Source organism: Lemur catta, chromosome 18 (assembly GCF_020740605.2).
Source record: "Lemur catta isolate mLemCat1 chromosome 18, mLemCat1.pri, whole genome shotgun sequence".
NCBI classification, from domain to species: domain Eukaryota; kingdom Metazoa; phylum Chordata; class Mammalia; order Primates; family Lemuridae; genus Lemur; species Lemur catta.
Window position 1 is genome coordinate 38,761,617 of NC_059145.1, and position 19,809 is coordinate 38,781,425.

At 49.6% G+C, this 19,809-nt stretch overlaps 1 protein-coding gene across 4 annotated transcripts; it reads left to right on the forward strand.

Moving 5' to 3' along the window:
• The first annotated feature begins 1,291 nt into the window (after positions 1 to 1,291).
• On the forward strand, positions 1,292 to 16,053 carry MON1A (MON1 homolog A, secretory trafficking associated). Of its 4 annotated transcripts, none has more exons than XM_045530194.1 (7): positions 1,376 to 1,640; positions 6,335 to 6,447; positions 11,349 to 11,488; positions 12,740 to 13,225; positions 14,064 to 14,829; positions 15,522 to 15,669; positions 15,750 to 16,053. In XM_045530194.1, the coding sequence occupies exons 2-7, from the start codon at positions 6,377 to 6,379 to the stop codon at positions 15,783 to 15,785; spliced, it is 1,647 nt and encodes a 548-aa protein (XP_045386150.1). In that variant the 5' UTR covers positions 1,376 to 1,640; positions 6,335 to 6,376; the 3' UTR covers positions 15,786 to 16,053. The 4 variants fall into 4 exon arrangements, with proteins under 4 accessions (XP_045386148.1, XP_045386150.1, XP_045386147.1 ...); XM_045530191.1 differs by having other exon boundaries at positions 15,769 to 16,053; XM_045530192.1 differs by lacking the exon at positions 6,335 to 6,447 and having other exon boundaries at positions 1,292 to 1,640; positions 15,769 to 16,053.
• The last annotated feature ends 3,756 nt before the right edge of the window (positions 16,054 to 19,809 follow it).

Genomic DNA, 19,809 nt, shown 5'->3' on the forward strand with positions numbered 1-19,809 from the left:
TATGGGGTGTAACCCCTGGTTAATAAAATATAGCCAGGAAATTTTTCTACCAACCAGAGAATATTAGATCTTCTTGGCTTAAATTCTTATAATGTAATAGAGAAAAACTGTATACGTGGTATTTGCCCTAAGGGAGGGAACCTGGACTCCTGAGCTAATGAGAAGAGAAAATACTGAGTGACCTGTGGAGACCTGGAGAGACTCCTCTTATCTCCTCCTCCTCTCTCCATTCCAAAGGAATAAACAGGAAAGGAATAGGGCATTTTTTCACATTCTTACCTAAAAGAGGGGGAGAAAGCTTCCCTTAGACTATGTGCAAGGACTTGATAGCCCTATGCAAAACCATGTCCAATAAAAGGACACAACTTTGTTACCATGTCATTCACAGGCCAGTGTTGTGGAGGCAGGCTCCAGGTGGCAGCCATCTGAGACTAGGAGGAAAAATCCAGGGACAAAGCTCTCCCCCAGCTCCAGTGTAGGGCTGATAGGTGGACAGGACACCGAATTGCTGTGCTTCTCAGGGCAGCAGGGAGAGTGAGAGGAGTGATTTAAGACTTTTTTTCTTCATCTCCCTGAACTGTTGGGAGAATTAGCCATGAGGCTATAAACTGAGTTAATTGCTTCAGAGAAAATATGAGCAGTATTGTCAATCCCTCATTTTGTTTCTTTAAACTGTTCTCCAAAAATAAGGGCCGTTTGGAAAAGCCTTATATTGTCCTGTTGTTGTTACTGCTTTGCGTCTGGGAAATCACAAATAGTGATTTTTTGCCCTGGCAAATCATCTGGGGAGCTTTTAAAACAATACTGATGCCTGGTTCCCCACCCCCACCCCCAGTCCAATTAAATCAAAATCTCTAGGGGTGCTATCCAGGCATTGGTGGTTGTTTTTTGTTTTTTTTTAAAGCTCCCCAGGTCATTCTATGTGTAGTCAGAGTTGAGAACTACCGTTCTAGGGCCTTATACTGTTACAGATTTTGGCAACACTTGGTGCGGCTTTTGCGCATGCCCACATCCTTACAGCCTGTATGGCTGGGACCACTAGTGACATTTATCCAGCATCCCAAACTTGCATTGTCCTTCCAAATCAGTGGAGAAAACAACGCCAACGTCCCTTTCTCTCCCTTGAAATAAACTCCCAGTTTGCTCGGATGGAGGGGCTGGAGGGTCCAGACCTGCGATCCGAGCGGGGCATTAGGATCCGGGGAGGCGCCCAGGCCTCCGGGACACGGGAGAAAACGGCGAAGGGTGAGGCAGTCTCCGAGCCGGGTCAGGCCCCGCCCCCGGCTCTGCCGGGCCGCGGCGGCCCGAAGCACTCCCGCAGCGCCCCAGGCAGCTGTGAGCTGCGGACTACACTTCCCACAATGCATCCCGGGGTCGGGCCGGGTCGGGCCGAGCGACTGGCGCCGGGCCTTGGCCGCGAGGGGCCGGCAAAGGCTGTCGTCCTGCGCTGGCAACCGGGTGAAGGGCGGTGGGAGGGCGCGGTGCCCGTTCTGTGGCCATGTCCGTGTACGTAGGCGACCGTGGCCCTGCGAACCTGCGCCCTCAGGCTGGGCCTGGCCGGACAGCCGTACCCCTCCAGGGGTCCGGCAGAGGGCAGTGACCGGCACCCTCTGTGCGTCCTGGGCCCCCCTGAGAAACAGGTGAGTCTGACTGCCAGCCCACGTGGCCTGGGGGCGTCGAGAGACTGGAGCGCTGTCATCTATGGAGGGAGGGGCTTGAAGACTGGGGGTCCCTGCCATCTGTGCTCCCTTTTGCGATAGGAGGACTAGGTCTCCCTGGGGTCCCTAAGCCAACTGACCCACAGCTGGGGAATACGGGCGAGGCTTGGAACCCCTCCCGTGGCAGGGAGGGTGATGTCTAGTAGGGCAGTGGCCAGGTAGGACCCACCTCGCCAACAGACACACGTTCGGCTCCTAGAGTCCTCTCAAAAAACAACAGAGGTGAACGTGGGTGACCAGGGCAACCCCTGGAAGGGCCCTGGGGTTTGAGACTTTGCTTTCAAGGGTGCCCTGGCTCAGATAACTGGGCTGCCGCTGTACTGGGTGAGCCACCCTTTCTGGGCTTAAGTTTGTTCCAGGAGGGTGAGCAACCTTTGTTAGAGAGCGGAGTGGCCCCCGGAAGTGACAAGGACCAGGCTATGATCTCAGTGTGGAGTAGGCATCCTGCTGAAGCAGCCACAGCCCAGCCTCACCTGTGTCTTGTCTGCCACACATCCTGTATCCTAGCATCAGCTTTCCAGATAGACCACTCCCCAAAGAGTCAGGCAGAATGAAGCATTATCCAAGCAGGAAGAGGAAACAAGAGTGATAGGGAGCCAATAGGGAGGGGCTCTTGCAAGGTCCTCCCTGCTCCTGGGACACCTGAGGGAGGGAGGCACAGTAGAAGGGCTGATTGACCCAACCTGTTTGGTGACATTACTCACAGGCACAGCAGGGCACTTCTAGGAAAAGTGGCTAGCCCTGGGGGTTTCTAGAGAAACTGCCTAAGAAGAGGCCCCATAGGGGAACTTGGGGCAGGTTCTAAGACACCTCCCTTGCTTAACTGCTTCAGGCCCAGCCCCCTAGGAGCTTCAGCTGCATGGGTTATGGCTCCAGTGTGGGTTGGGATGGATTTTGCTGTGATTCACTCAACTTCTGTACCTGAATGTCCAGGGTAAGTATCCAGAGAGCTATTTGCTTCATCAGGCCTTCTGGCTGGACCCCCAGACTGACCTAGAAGATGCTGAGGTGCTGCATGATCTCAAGTGGCAGGGGAACTGTTGTGAAGGAATCATCTACTAGCCCTGGCCAGCTGACCCTTCCCCCTCTTCCGCATGCAGGTACCATGCTGACTGAGTACCACTCAGTCAGCTGAAGCCCACATAGGATCAGTGGAGAGTGGGCCCTTAGGAGAGGGGTAAGCTGTTGTAGAGCTTGTTTGGGCCAAAAGTGCAATGCCACAGAGCAGGGGCATGTGGCAGACCAAGGAATTCAACTTAGGAGAGACTTCCCGGAGCAGCAGAGAGCCAATGGGTCTGTTCCTGCAACTCCAGGGCCAGTGAATAGCCTGGAGGAGCTCCCAGCCCTAGGCCCATAGACAGCTCTTTGGCCTGATATCACAGTTGGGTCACTTCAGGCCAGCACCTACCTGGCTTCACAAGGTGAAGAAGTATGTTTGCCCAGGCCATCTTAGGCTAAGCAAACTCTCCAAATACTGATTTACATGGCAGAAACTACTGGATCCATGTGGAAATGCAGTCACACATGGTGTGAATGCTAAGTAAGAAAAATCATAATGTGCTGATGGAAGCAGCTGAGTATATGAGTGCCTACCATGTGACAAGTTAATCAAATTGATCTCTCATTACCCAAAGAATCATTACTATTATTATCTCATTTTATAGATGAGAAAATTGAGACCTATAAAACCAGACCAAGTTAATCCAGGTCCTTCTGACCTCAGATACATTGTTCCTAAACACTTGACTACTACCAAGGACAAGTCTTCACCACAGGCAGGGGTTTCTGGAGGCCATATCATAGGTGTGACATGCTGGGTATTCTTCACACATTTTTCGCTTTTTCCCTTCTAAAGATGTTTATCTGGAGGCCAGGTATGATGGCTCATGCCTGTAATCCCAGAGCTTTGGGAGGCCAAGGCAGGAGGATTGCTTAAGGCCAGGAGTTTGAGACTAGCCTGAGCAAGAGCGAGACTAAAAATAGAAAAATTAGCCAGGCTAGGTGGCATATGCCTGTAGTCCCAGCTACTCGGGAGACTGAGGCAGGAGGATTGCTTGAGCCCAGGAGATTGAGGTTACAGTGAGCTCCAATGATGCCACTGCACTCTACCCATTGAGACAGAGTAAGACTCTGTCTCAAAAAAAACAAAAACAAAAAAAACCCCAAAGATGTGGCAGGTCACAGGGTGATCTTCCAGAGAAATAAAGCAGGACAAGAAGGGTAAGGAGCAGGGGTATTGCAGGAAGACCTTTCTGGTAAAGTAACACTTGAACACCAACCTGAAAGAAGTGAGAAAATGAGCCATGTAGATATCTAGCCTAGGCAGTGGAAGAGGTGAAGTGGGGGGCAGGAGGAAGTTCAGCAAGGGCAAAGTTCTGAAGTCAAAGTGCTCAGGATACTTAAGGAAAGCCATGAGGCTGGTGTGACTGGGCAGAATCAGAGTTAGTGGGGAGAGGCTGCATGCAGTGGTTCACGCCTATAATCCTAACACTTTGGGAGGCTGAGGCAAGAGGAAAGATTGAGGTCAGAAGTTCAAAACCAGCCTGAGCAAAAGCAAAAACTCCATCTCTGCAAAAAAAAAAAAAAAACACACAGAGAAAGAAAAATTAGGTGGCTGTAGTGGTGTGCGCCTGTAGTCCCAGCTACTCAGGAGGCTGAGGCCAAGTGATCACTTGGGCCCAGGAATTTGGGGTTAGGGTTGCAGTGAGCTATGATGACACCACTGCATTCTAGCCAGGGCAACAGAGTAAGACTCTGTCTCAGGAAAAAAATGAAAAGAAAAGAAAAAGTTAGTGAGGACAAAGGGTAGCAGATGAAGTCAAAGTAATTGTGTGGGGTATACTGAGTGTGCCTGGTACACCACTGTGAGGAAATTGGCTTTCTCACTGAGTGAGGTGGAACCATTACAGAATTGTGAGCAGAGGAATTACATGACCTGACTTCTGTTTCAAGAGAATTACCACTTTGAGTGCTGTGAGAAGGATAGGCTATGCAGAAATGGGGAGACTGGTTAGGAGACCATTGCAACAATCTCCTAAAGAGATAGTGGTGGTTTGGACCAACATGATAGTTGTGGCGGTGATCAGAAGTGGTCAGATTCTGGATATAGGTGTTTCCCACTGAATATCAGTAAATTGTTCCATCAAAGTTGGACAGTCTGTCTGGAATCACTTAGTGTATTTCCTATTGTTTTAAATAAGAAGTATGATGCTTTTCTCATCAAACCCCAAACCCCAATATTCTAAAATGGTACCAAAACACAAGGAAAATATATAACTAATATATGCCTAATAAATTATAGTATTAGGATGTAGAATGCTTACAACATTTTGTCCCAGTCCTCAAACAATATATGTTACTTTGATTCACTATCATAGCCTCTTTTAGTATATGCAACAGCCATGATGCAAGTAAGCCCCTTTGTTGGCACTCAGTGATTTTCTATCAGTTCTATTTGGAATGTAATTTGAGGCTTTAAATGCACATTACTTTGTTAAAAATATAGATCAATTTTGATAATGTAAATATACATTTTTTCCTATATAAACATAAACTCAATCAATACAAGTTTGTAATATTAGTTATCTATTGCTGGGTAACAAGGTATCCCAAAATTTAGCAGCTTAAAGCAACAATGTTAGCTGGGCACAGTGACTCACACCTGTAATCCCAGCACTTTGGGAGGCTGAGGCGGGCGGATTGTTTGAGCTCAGGAGTTCGAGACCAGCCTGAGCAAGAGTGAGACCCCGTCTCTACTAAAAATAGAAAGAAATTATATGGACAGCTAAAAATATATATAGAAAAATTAGCTGGGCATGGTGGTGCATGCCTGTAGTCCCAGCTACTCGGGAGGCTGAGGCAGGAGGATTGCTTGAGCCCAGGAGTTTGAGGTTGCTGTGACCTAGGCTAACGCCATGGCACTCTAGCCCGGGCAACAGAGTGAGACTCTGTCTCAAAAAAAAAAAAAAGAAAGAAAAAAAAAAAAAGATTCAGTATCATAGCCTCTTTTAGTATATGCAACAGCCACGATGCAAGTAAGCCCCCTTGTTGGCACTCAGTGATTTTCTATCAATTCTATTTGGAATGTAATTTGAGGCTTTAAATGCACATTACTTTGTTAAAAATATAGATCAAGTTTTGACAATGTAAATATACATTTTTTTCCTATATAAACATAAGCTCAATCAATGCAAGTTTGTAATATTAGTTATCTATTGCTGGGTAACAAAGTATCCCAAAATTTAGCAACTTAAAGCAACATTAGCTGGGCACAGTGACTCACACCTGTAATCCCAGCACTTTGGGAGGCTGAGGCAGGAGGACTGCTTGAGCCCAGGAGTTTGAAACTGGGTAACATAGTGAGACCCCCTCTCTACACAAAAAAAAAAAAAAAAAAAAAAAAAATTAGCCAGGCACGATGATACATGCCTGTAGTCCCAGCTACTCAGGAGACTGAGGTGGGAAGATTACTTGAGGCCAGAAGTTCAAGACCAGCCTGCGTGATATGGCAAGACCCCATCTCTAAAAACAAACAAAAAAACAATGTGTGACTTCTGAGGTTAGGTCACAAAAGACATTGTGATTTCTGTCCTGTTCTCTTGAATCACTCTCTCTAGGGAAAGCCATCAGCCATATTGTGAGGACACTTAAGCAGCTCCATGGCAAGAACTTCATGGCAAGGAACTGCGAGATCTCCTGTAAACAGCCAGTATCGACTCTTGCCAGTTGTGTGAGTGAGCCATCTTGGAAGCACATCATCTAGACCCAGTTAAGCCTTTAGATGATTACAACCTAATGAGAGACCCTGAGTTTGAGCCATTGAGCTAAGCTGTTTCAAAATTCCTGACCCATAGAAATTGTATAAAATGATAAATATTGGTTTTTGTTTTTTGAAACAGAGTGTCACTCTATTGCCCAGGCTAGAGTTCAGTGGCACAATCACAGCTCACTGTAGCCTTGAACTCCTGGGCTCAAGTGATCCTCCTGTCTCAGTTCCCCAAGTAGCTGGGACTACAGGTGCGTGCCACTGTGCCAAGCTCTTAGGAGGAGCAACTTTTTAAGGACATGATCAGGACTTCAGTTTTGGGCACATAACCTTGAGATAACATCAACTAGACAGTTAAATGTGTGTGTGTTTGTGAGTCAGAAGAGATAATAGGGCTGGAAATCAAAAATTGAATCATTAATGTATAGATGAAATTTAAAACTATGAGACTGAATGAGATCACCAAGGGATTGAGTGAAAACAGAGAAGAAGTTCAAGGACTAAACTCTGGGCACCTCCACTGTAAGAACTGCAAAGAGGACCCAGAAGGAGTAGCCCGTGAGGTCAGAGGAGAACTAAGAAAGGAGAGTTGTGTACCAGAAGCCGAGAGGAGAAAATGTTTCGAGAGAGAGGAAATAATCAAATGTATTGATTGCTACTATGGGTTAAGTGAAACGGTACTGGAGGTCATTGGTGACCTTGATGAGAGCAGTGTTAGTGGAATAATGGAGGCAAAAGTCTGGTTGGAATGGGTTTAAGAGAGAATGGGAGAAAAAGCAGAGAGGCTGTGGCAGAGACACTTACTATTTACCAGATATCTGTGAGCTCCCCACATTCCCCAGCCCCCCAGCCATGTCACTAGTTCTAGCCAATCTGGACTCTGAAGTATTTAAGAGCTGGTATGTGATCCTCCAGCTCTGTCATTCCCTGCCAGGTGATGTGGAAGGTGTGTGTTCCATGGCAGAGCTTAGTAGCCTGGATTCCTGAATCATTTTTGGGAAGGGAGCTGGTCTGAATTGCTACTAGATCCACAGTAGATTTTGTGTGAGCAAAAAATAAGCTTTTATGTGTAAAGCCTCTACTATTTTGGCATTCATCTATTATACAGCATAGCTTGACATACCTAATACAAACTCCAAATATTATTTACTATTTTGAGAGGGTTTGTTTGTTTTTATAAAGGACAGCAGAAAAATGGGGTGGTATCTGGGGGGAATGTCAAATTAAGGGGAAGTTCGTTTTGACTTTAGCTTGTTTGTGTTTTTTTTATAGAGACAGGGTCTCTTGCTCTGTTGCCCAGGATAGAGTACAGTGGCCCAATCATAACTCACTGTAGCCTTGAAATCCTGGGCTCACATAATCCTCCTGCCTCAGCCTCCCAAGTAGCTGGGACTACAGGTGTGTACCACCACTCCTGGCTAATTTTTTAAATTTTTTGTAGAGACAGGGTCTCACTATGTTGCCTAGGCTGCTCTCAAACTCCTGGCCTCAAGTGACCCTCCCACCTTGCCCTCCCAAAGTGCTAGGATTACAGACATGAGCCACCATGTCTGATCTGTTTTAACTTTAATTGAAGTAAAACAAACATACAGGAAAGTTCACAAATCATATGTACAGCTCAATGAGTTATCACAAAGTGAACACACCCAAGGGAGGGTGTTTAGATGATGGAAGAAACGTCAGTATATTGGTGATGGATACGGGAGAAGGGGAAACTGATGATCCGGTGATCCGGGAGCCATGTGCTCGAGTAGACGAGAAGGGCTAGGATCTGGTGCACACGTGCAGGAGTTAGCCTCAGTAGAGCCTGGACAGCTCATCTTTAGTAAGAAGAGGGAATGCAGTCTGGCAGATGGGGTGAGGTGGTGGTGGAAATCAATGGAAGTTCTATTCTGATAATTTCTGTCTTCTCAGCAAAGTTGAAGGGATGGTCATCTGCTGATAGTGTTGAGCATGGGGGGAGGAGATGATGGAAGCTGGAGGAGAGAAAAAGTGTGAAGTTGTTGACTAGGGGAGTGGAAAAGTGAGCAGACATAGAAATATGGGGCATTCCCATTTAAAGAGTGGTTCTGGACCCTCTCCCCAGAAAAAAGCACATGCCAATCTAGGTCTGCATCCAATGAGACAAGACTGGAAGCCCTGGCCATACGCTGGTACTGTCAGGAGCAGCTTGCTCATCTCTTGGAGGCTACTATCTTTACACAGCAGCACAGACCCCATTCTGGCTCTTAGGATAGCTTTGTGAATTACTGGTCTATGAGGTTTTCCTGTGGCCTGTGTCTTCTTACTGAAGACCTAGATATGCCCTAGTTTCCTTGTCACTCACCCCTCTGGGCTCTGTGGTGTTACAGTGGCTATTTTGGATTGCTCTTCTTGCTTTTAGTCTCAGTCTCAGAGGGGACATCTTTGTATGCCTCCCCAGGTTCCTGTTGAGGGCATGCAGCCTCTTTGTTCCTCTGGCCCATTGTCAGACAAGGCAGCCTGCACCTTGGCTTTCTGGGCTCTGACCCTTGCTGGGAACCATCACTCTTGATTGTCCTGATGGTTGGGATTGGTGGCCTACAAAAGCCCAAAATAATTTCCCTAATCTCTTTAGTTTTACTCTGTGCAAGGTGATGCTGTTGGCCAGTGGTGCCCCACCCCTGCTTGCTCTGTGGTGCTTCAGGCTCAGTGCACGAGTGGCTGCCAGGCCGGATATAAGGATACAGGCCCTGCTTCCCTGCCTGTCTGCACATTGAGCTTCTGCAAAAGATTCATTTGAAGAAGGAATTCCATAGCTTAAAGCAAAGATGACAAAAAGAAGAGGTTGAAAATCAGTTCTTTGGATGCACAAACAGGAGCTACCTGACAGGAGCTTGGGTGGGGGCGGGGATCCAGAGAGAGTGTTCTTTTTTTTTTTTTTTTTTTTTTTTCAGAGTGTTCTTCGATACTGGAGCCCCATGAATGCTACTATTGATGGTGATGCTGTCTGAAATCTTTTCATAAACTTTCTTGAGCACCTACTTCATGCCATGCTTAGGGGGTAGAGTCATTTGCCCAAGGCTACAGGGCTAGTAAGGGACAAGGGCTCAGTTATTCTGACTGGACTCCATGCTTTGGGAGGGTTGGCTCACACTAACACCAGTGCCTCCTGGGCCCCTGGCCTGCCTGCAGTACTTGGCTCATGAGTCTTGGGCTAGTTTTCACTGCCTTTTTAGCCTATCCAGCTAGATCCCTTTTCTCTAAAGGATCAGTGCCTGGGAGGGTATCCCTCTCCTATGGACTGTATGTTGCCTGACAAGTGAAGGTCCTTCAGCCTGCCATTCAGGGACCCTAGAGGCTGGATGAGCCTCGATACCAGCCTTGCTGAGCCATCTAGCCTGGTTACTGCTGACATGCACTTGTGGCCACCTCCACCTGACCCTGAGGCTGTGGAAGGACTGGGAGATCAGGCTGAGTCTGTCCTAACCATGAAATGGGCACTGAGAGTTGTCATGTCTGTAGTTGTTTTTAATTGGTAAGGCAACCCTTTGTGCCAAATTCAAAAGGTACAAAAGGATATTCAGAGAAAAGCAAGGCTCCAGCCTGAAGACAAGCTGGTTGGCTGTGTCTCACTTCTTTCTCTGCAAGCACTTAGATAACCAAGAAGAGCTATTTATATAAGTCAACTCAGTTTTGAATGGGGAAATGTTCATGGTAGGATGTGGTGTGAAAGATACCAGAATATAGAATTGTTTAAATTCCCAGATCCAGTGCTTCTTTCCTATAGTAACACTGAGAAGCTACTTAAACTCTCTCAGCTTCAGTTCTTTCATCTATAAGGCTAGCCTGGTAGGAGCACCTGCCTCCTAAAGGAGTGATCAGGATTAGATAACTTAATCCACATAAACTTCTTAGCACTATACATTGGCACTCAATAAGTGTTAGCTGCTATTGTTAAAAAAATTATGCCAGCCTGAGCAAGAGCGAGACCTCGTCTCTACTAAAAATAGAAAGAAATGATCTGGACAGCTAAAAATACGTAGAAAAAATTAGCCAGGCATGGTGGCGCATGCCTGTAGTCCCAGCTACTCAGGAGGCTGAGGCAGAAGGATGGCTTGAGCACAGGAGTTTGAGGTTGCTGAGAGCTAGGCTGACACCATGGCACTCTAGCCTGGGCAACAGAGTGCAACTCTGTCTCAAAAAAAAAAAAAAAAATTGAAAAGAAATTATTTACGTTTTCTATACATTAAAAAAAAGACTAGAAGGAGATATACTGAAGTATGAACAGTGAAGAATCCTGAGTGGTAGGAAAGTGGTGGCATTTCTTTTTTTTTTTTTGAGACAGAGTCTCACTCTGTTCCCCAGGCTAGAATGAGTGCCGTGGCATCAGCCTAGCTCACAGCAACCTCAAACTCCTGGGCTCAAGCGATCCTTCTGCCTCAGCCTCCTGAGTAGCTGGGACTACAGGCATGTGCCACCATGCCCGGCTAATTTTTTCTATATATATTTTTAGCTGTCCATATAATTTCTTTCTACTTTTAGTAGAGACAAGGTCTTGCTCTTGCCCAGGCTAGTCTCGAACTCCTGAGCTCCAACGATCCGCCCGCCTCGGCCTCCCAGAGTGCTAGGATTACAGGCGTGAGCCACCACGCCCGGCCTTGATGAATACTTTTCTGTGTTTTCCAAATTTTCTACAATGAATATGTCTTCCTTTTATAATCAGAGAAGGAACAATATATTTAATTTTTAAAAAGGGAATATTCTGAACCCATTCCCTAGGGATTTGAATTAGTGCAATCCTGATAAAGGACACTTTCCTGCACTTACTACTGTTAATTATGCCAGTGACCCTGCCAATAGCACCTTCCCCCTTGCCCTTGGTAATGCCTTTGTTTGCCCCACAGGAGAGGCCAAAGGATGGCTGCTGACATGCAGAGGAAGAGAAGCAGTGAATGTCCTGATGGCACATTGGCTCCTTCTGATGGACAGAGTATGGAGAGAGCTGAGAGCCCCACACCAGGACTGGCCCAGGGAATGGAGCCAGGTATGGGCAGAGTGTGCAGCCCCAGCCAGCTGACAGCTGGAGCAGGCTCCAGGGGGAATTGGGATTCCCAACCACTTTTTTCTCCCCACTCATTCATGCATTTGTCAGTCACTAATTGGATATTTGTCAAGTGCTGGGAGCAGGGCTCACTCTGCATCTGGCCTTCTTCTCCACTTAGTGTTGTGCCTCTCGTCCCGTGCTCTCTGGCTGCCAGTGTGGGCTTTCCTCCTGTTCTCTGTTGTCTACAGGGCACCACCTTCCTGGCTCCTTCTCCCCTTCTGAGCTCTCAGCTTAAATGTTACCTCCTCACAAGTTAGGCCTACTCTGACCATGCTCTGTATAGGACACTAGGTATTTTGTAATTTTATTTGTTTATGTATATATTGCCCTTCTCTCTCTTTCACAAAATTATGAGAGCACTTTGAGCACAGGGCAGTCATATCCCCAGTGCTTGGTACAGTGCTAAATGTATAGTAGAGACTCAAAATATGTACGTCAAACTATTTTGTCAAATAAGTCAGTAAAAGAAGATTGACATGGTCCTTGCCCTGGGGGAGCCAGAGGCTAGCAGAGCCATTACAGTGGAGTCAGTCAGGAGCTAGGGCCTGAGTGGGGTAGAGAAGCCTTCTCCCAAGGAGAGAAACTCACTGAGTATGATGGGAGGTGCTCCAGGCACAGGGCACACAGCAGTGAACAATCAGGTGCCTGCCCTTGGCTGGTACCATTGTAATTAGAGAGAAAGACAGTAACTGGCAAATGCCACAAGGGAAATCTAAGAGATAGAGTGCCTGGGGTTGGAAGTCAAGTGAAGAGATAATTAACACCATCCCTGAGAGCTGAAGTGTGACAAGCAGCCAGCCGTGTGGGGAGGTAGGAGACAGCAGACAATAGATACAGAGCTCCTGAGGTAGGCTGGGGGCGTGTTGAGGGTTTCCAAAGAACAGATGGAAGCCAGGTATGACTGAGATGGGCAAGGGAGTGGGCTGTGAGATGGGACTGAGAGAGGCAGGCAGATACCAGCCACCACTGCTACCAAGAAAGATTTGGGTCTTATTTCCAGTGTGATGGGAGGAGACTGGTGGGCTGTAAGTTGCAGAGAAGCATGATTTATAGCAGACAGTGGCAGGAGGGAACAGTGCCTTGGCCCTACAGGGAAAGGCAGTCATACTAGAGTGACCATGTTAGGCACCTTGCTGGTGAGAATGTCTGTCAGCAGCTCCCCCTCTAAGCACCAGTGCTTTTGGCCTGCAGGTGCCGGGCAGGAGGGTGCCATGTTCGTCCATGCCCGTTCCTACGAGGACCTGACTGAGTCAGAGGATGGGGCAGCTTCTGGGGACAGCCCCAAGGAGGGTGCTGGAAGCCCCCCACCACTGCCTACAGACATGCACCAGATCAGCCAGGACTTTAGCGAGCTAAGCACCCAGCTGACAGGTGTGGCCCGGGACCTGCAGGAGGAGATGCTTCCAGAAAGCTCTGAGGACTGGTTGGAAGCCTCAGGTGCAGTTGGGCAACCAGCCACAGAGCTCCCCAGGGAGGGAACATCTGAGGGGGATGACGAGGATACCACGGAGGCATGGCGGCTGCATCAGAAGCATGTCTTCGTGCTGAGTGAGGCAGGAAAGCCCGTGTACTCCCGCTACGGGTCTGAGGAGGCACTTTCCAGCACTATGGGTGTTATGGTAGCCCTGGTGTCCTTCCTGGAGGCAGACAAGAATGCCATCCGCTCCATCCATGCAGGTGAGCCACCTGGAGAAGGGAATGGGGAGGGGTCCCCTGGTCAGGGTTAATTCATAGCAAGCTTTGGTTGGACCCACAGACTAGAGGGCTGCAATATGCTGTGTGACTGCTGGTAAGTCCCTCTACCTCTCTGAGCCTCAAGGTCCTCACCTGAACAGGGGATAACAACACTGCCAGCCTCATGGGGCTGATAAGACTATGGTGAGGACCAAAGGGCTCTAACATAGGCTTTGCCATTGAAGAGGGTGAGAATCTCCCTGGGGAGGCAACAAAAAAAATCCTAGGTCCTGAGTCCCATGTAGCCCTTGCTAGTTGACTTAGCGCTTAGCATAAGAATGTGTTTTTTTCTTTTTCTTTTCTTTTTTTTGAGACCAGGTCTGGAGTCTTGTTCTGCCATGCAGGGTAGGGTGCAATGGCATCATCGTAGCTCGCTGCAACCTCAAATTCCTGGGCAATCCTCTTGCCTCAGTCTCCCAAGTAGCTGGGCCTACAGACCCACACTGAGATGCCCCACTGATTTTTTCTGTTTTTAGTAGAGATAGGGTCTCTCTTGCTCAGGCTGGACAATGTCTGTTTTTCTGAAGAGCTTCCCGTGTTTCAGAGGGAGCTAGTCTGTGAAGCAAGTGGCAGGGATAGGCCCTCAGTCCTCACAGAAAGGGGGAAATGGGCTACTGTTTTTATCCTCAACATCCATTAGCCCCTACTGTGTGCAGAGCACTGAGCAAGGAAAGGATGTGGAAAATGAAGGGCTGTGCGGGAAGGCGGGACTCCGAGGGAGCTGGGGCTCAGGCTGACACTCCTTCCCTGCCTCCCTCCCGCTGCCTCCCGCTCCCCCCAGATGGCTACAAGGTAGTGTTCGTTCGTCGGAGCCCACTGGTGCTGGTGGCAGTGGCACGCACACGGCAGTCGGCACAGGAACTGGCACAGGAGCTGCTCTACATCTACTACCAGATCCTGAGCCTTCTTACCGGTGCGCAGCTGAGCCACATATTCCAGCAGAAGCAGAACTATGACCTGCGGCGCCTGCTCTCAGGCTCTGAGCGCATCACTGACAACTTGTTGCAGCTCATGGCCCGAGACCCCAGCTTCCTGATGGGGGCAGCACGGTGCCTGCCCCTGGCTTCAGCTGTGCGGGATGCCGTGAGTGCCAGCCTGCAGCAGGCACGTGCACGCAGCCTGGTCTTCTCCATCCTGCTGGCCCGCAACCAGCTCGTGGCACTTGTGCGCCGCAAGGACCAATTCCTGCACCCCATCGACCTGCATCTACTCTTCAACCTCATTAGTTCCTCCTCATCCTTCCGTGAGGGTGAGGCCTGGACACCCGTGTGCCTGCCCAAGTTCAACGCGGCTGGCTTCTTCCATGCACACATCTCTTACCTGGAGCCTGACACTGACCTCTGCCTACTGCTTGTCTCTACTGACCGCGAGGACTTCTTTGCCGTCTCTGACTGCCGCCGCCGCTTCCAGGAGCGCCTTCGAAAGCGTGGAGCCCACCTGGCACTGCGGGAGGCACTGCGCACACCCTACTATAGTGTTGCCCAAGTGGGTATCCCCGACCTGCGCCACTTCCTCTATAAGTCAAAGAGCTCTGGACTCTTCACCAGGTGAGGGAGGGCCTTGAGGGCACTGCTTCAGGGAGACAGGGACATGGGGAGGGGGTAGGCTGGTTGGTCCTGAGCCCTGGGATACAGCCCTGAAGCTGTAGATGAGCATACTGGGTCTGTTTTACTCTGGCACCAGGGACCCAGATTCCCCATCACCCCATAGGCATATACCTCTCTAGTTCATTACCCAGGAGGCCTGGAAATGTTCAGTATGCCCAGTGGAGGAAGCTGGAACAGAGGTTTCTTGGGTCCCTTGCATTGGAGCAGCTCTGCCTTAGGAGTTATTTTGGGCCAGCCCAGGATGCAGAGCCCTCCTCTATTCTTTCCCCCAACAGAGAGGCTGAGCAGTTAAGGCCTCTGTTCTCCCTTTACCCACTTTTGGCCCAGAGGGTTCCTCTGAGCTTACTTACCTTTACTCCAGATCTGTCACTCTATCTTAGACACCTAGATTCAGACTGGTGTCTCCAAGGATCACCAAAGACACCATGAACTTGAGGGGTGGGAGCAGACAGAGCTCCAGTTGGGTTGGGCCAGCCCTGTCTTGGGGAATCTGCTGTGGGAGGGAGATAGTGCCCTCTCCTAGGGGAGCATATGGAGGGAAGGAGTCTCCCTGGCTAGGAACAGATGTTCCTAGATCTCCAGAGAAGGCAAATGGAAGTCATTCCTTTGCAAACCCACTCCCCTATCTGCAGCCCTGAGATTGAGGCCCCATATACCAGTGAAGAGGAGCAGGAGCGGCTGCTGGGCCTCTACCAGTACCTGCACAGCCGTGCCCACAATGCCTCCCGCCCACTCAAGACCATTTACTACACAGGCCCCAACGAGAACCTCCTGGCCTGGGTAAGGTGGCCCTGGGATGAACTGGGCTTCATGAAGGTCCCAGGTAAGGGCCACAAGGGGCATCTAACCTAGATGATCAGCCTTTGCCCCCTTCTCCAGGTGACAGGTGCCTTTGAGCTCTACATGTGCTACAGCCCCCTGGGGACCAAGGCGTCAGCCGTCAGTGCCATCCATAAGCTGATGCGCTGGATCCGCAAAGAGGAAGACCGCCTCTTCATTCTCACGCCCCTCACCTATTGATGGGAATGTGTGTGGGCTCAGCCCTCCTAGACCCACTGGACAAGGGAAGCCATGGGAGCCTCCAGGTGGGGCTGGCCTCTCTTGCTCAGCTAGCAGGCAGGGACTGTGGGTTGGTATATGCATTAAAGTGCTTTGGAGAAGACATTTGTTGAGCCCTGTCACTGTCCCTTCTCCCATCTACTCTCACTTGCATACACCAGATCCTCCTTCCTAGCTCCTGCTCATGCTTCCCCATACACAGGGGCACATGCACATTTGAGCCCCTCTTCTCCCTCCCTTGCATCAGCATCAGGCAGTACACATCAAGACTTGGACCCTGGGCTGGGGCTGTTTTGGTTCAGCTGAAGTCCTGCCATATGTAAAAGGTTCTCAGGTACCCTACTGCCCAACTCTACCTGCTACCCAACCCCTATACTTAGTCTGAGCCCCTGTTGCCTGCCCCTCTCACTCCTGGGTGGGGCCCCCAGTTTCATGCTATAAAAGACCACCAACTACCTTGGGAGCCCTGGCTGTAGTTTTGCAGGGGTTGAGCTGAGTAAGACAGGGATGGATGGTCAAAATAAGGGGAGTCTGAGGCCTGATATGAGTGGGAGCATTTGATGAGACAGCCCAGTGTTCAGCTCAGACACATTCAGAGTCCTGCCCTCCTGTAGCTGCAGGCCTCTGGAGAAACTTTCCCTGCATAGGCCAACCCATGAAGGGCTGTCTTCCTCAGCTCCCCTACCATAGCCAGCACTTTCCTCAAAATGGCCCCCAAGGCTGAGTGTGGTGGCTCACACCTGTAATCTCAGCACTTCTGGAGGCCAAGGGAGGAGGATCGCTTGAGACCAGGAGTTTGTCACCACCCCAGGCAACATAGTGAGACCTTGTCTCTAAAAAAAGGGAAAAAAGAAAGAAAAAAATGGACCTCAAAAGTGAGCTTGAGGCCGGGCGCGGTGGCTCACGCCTGTAATCCTAGCACTCTGGGAGGCCGAGGTGGGTGGATTGCTTGAGCTCAGGAGTTCGAGACCAGCCTGAGCAAGAGCGAGACCCTGTCTCTACTAAAAATAGAAAGAAATTATCTGGCTAAGTAAAATATATATATAGAAAAAATTAGCCGGGCATGGTGGCGCATGTCTGTAGTCCCAGCTACTCGGGAGGCTGAGGCAGTGGGATCTTTTAAGCCCAGGAGTTTGAGGTTGCTGTGAGCTAGGCTGACGCCACGGCACTCACTCTAGTCCAGTCAACAAAGAGAGACTCTGTCTCAAAAAAAAAAAAAAAAAAAAGTGAGCTTGAGAGTCTGAGAAAAGGCCCAGTTGCTCTTTAGGGCAGGAGTGGATCTGCCCTAATAAGGACTGTTGCTACTAGATGCACTGGGCCCTCTTCAGTCACCCTATTCCCTGGCATGTCATGGCCCGACCTGTATGGGGCACTATGGACATCCTAGGAGGCTTGACAGTGAAGGCCCAGCCACATTCACTCTATCATGAGACCCTCTTTGGGCAGAGCTCTGAGCACAGTACAGAAAGCTTCTACCTTGCTACTGGGGGTGGGGGGGCCTCCCAGTTCTGCTACAACTTAACCATCTCATTGGCCAGCAGTAGGAAAATGCCTAGGAAATCCAAATGGGAGAAAACTGTCCACTGATTGTGGTCTTCAGACTGTCAGAGAGAATCACCCTCATGTAATCTTTGAGAGTTAGGCGAAGATTTTCCACCACTAAAACCAACCCATGTTGGAGAAAGTTTATGTGGGTGACATGGGCCAAGAGGTGCACTGGAACAGTTGTACTTACTATCCTGGAAAATGACAGCATACTCCCTGCCCTTGGCCTCATGCTGGATCACAATAGAATGGGCATGGCAGCAGCCTACCAGCCCAGATTCCAAAGCCCCTGGGGTGCAGCCACAGGCTTTGTGGGTACTGCTCACTCTGCACACATGTCCCGGGTCTCTTTTCTGCCTGTTTTCTGCTTCAGTTCTTCCTCTTGCTCCTGGTCAGGACACCAAACCACTGCCTCTGGGACCTAGGTGATGCTAGGCCAGCTGTCCTTGATTGTTACTGGTCAACAGTCAACCACTAAGTGCCTCTTTTTTTTTTTTTTTTTTTTTTTGAGGCAGAGTCGCACTCTGTTGCCCAGGCTAGAGTGCCATGGTGTCAGCCTAGCTCACAGCAACCTCAAACTCCTGGGCTCAAGCCATCCTTCTGCCTCAGCCTCCCGAGCAGCTGGGACTACAGGCATGTGCCACCATACCCGGCTAATTTTTTTATATATTTTTCGTTGTTCAGCTAATTTCTTTCAATTTTTAGTAGAGATGGGGTCTCACTCTTGCTCAGGCTGGTCTCGAACTCCTGAGCTCAAACGATCCACCCACCTCGGCCTCCCAGAGTGCTAGGATTACAGGCATGAGCAACCTGCCCGGCCTAAGTGCCTTTTTTGATTGCCCTGACCCCTGTATGATTCTCAGGTTCTCTGTAGTTGAGCATGTATTCTGGGCAGGGACAGGAGGAGGGGCTAGTTGGATAAGTGTGTGTACCTAGGAGCATAGGCACCTAGGAGTGTGGTGTTTACTTGTTTGGGGATCAGGGGTGGGATGATAGGCAAATAGTGTCAGCGTTCCTAGTGGAGGAACCAGCATGTACCAAGGAAAGGACCTGGTAAAGAACCTGGTATAACTGGTTTACAATGAAACTGGAGGGGTTCTCAAACTCCAAGTAAAAGTCTGACAGTGAGGAGCCACTGATTTTTATTTTATTTTATTTTATTAAAGGTTGGTGAAATGAAGCCATTGATGTAAAGCTACAGTGTGATGTGGTCACATTGCAGTACTACCACTAAGTTGATCTCCAGGGTTGGAGAAAGAGGTTGAGTCTAGTCCTCTGGCATGATGTTCAAAGGGGACTGAGGGGCCAAGGAGGGCAAACTGGCCAGCATTCTTTCAAGGTGACAGATGCCAGGGCAGTTGGGTAGCTCCTAAGCCAGCTATGGGCCAGGCCTGGTGAGTTTACCTTGGGAAAACATTTGTTCTTGACACTGCAGGGCCCCATTAGCTGACCTCCCCCACACACCTTGCCTGCCCAATCCCACGGATGGCGAGGGGGAAGGGGTGCTCCTGTGGACCCATGCTGTTTTGAGGACCATGGCTGCCTGAGATGGGGCATCTGCCTGGGGGCAGCCATCAGCATGGTCACACGGTGGCAGCAGAGAACCAACTGATGGTGCCTGCACCCCAACCCCAAAAACGAATAGGCGGGACGATCTAGGAGGGCTTGTGAAGTCTCCTCTTAACGTCCAGAAATCTCTCACAACGTCTGGAGGTGGGATAGAGGTCACGAGAACCCATGTCTGGGTGCCAGGCAGAGAATGTATCATTTCAATTTTGCCGTGCATGACTATCTTTAGACGTGTTGACCGTGGAACACAGGAACTGTGCCATGGTTTTTGCTGAGTGCTTTTTCATTTCCAGACCAATTCTGGAAATGTTCAGGAAGGGAACACCTTTTATGTTGCTTCCCTGCACTGGGTGTGGCCACCCCATGTTCTGTTTCCTCTCTCACTCACCAGGTGTTCTTGGGTCTCCAGCCTGGAAGGAGCGGGGAGTCCTGCACTGGGGGTAGAGGAAGAGGGGTGTATCTAGAGTGAGCTGTGCTGGGGTGGGTGTAGCACAGGGTCTGTGGGGCCCAGTCTCTCACAGACTGGATCACGAAGGCTTCCTGGAGGAGGTGCCATCTAAGCTGCAAGAAGGGGAAGGAGAACAGCAGATTAGGTCAGATTAGGAAGGGGATGCAGGCACATAAATATGGACTGGGTAGGGGAGTGAAGGAGATACAGCTCCCCAGGCCGGGCTAAATCCTGTTAGGCTGAGGGCTCCTCTCTCCCCCAGCCCCCTTATTCTCTGCAGCCCTGGGATCCTGGTGGCC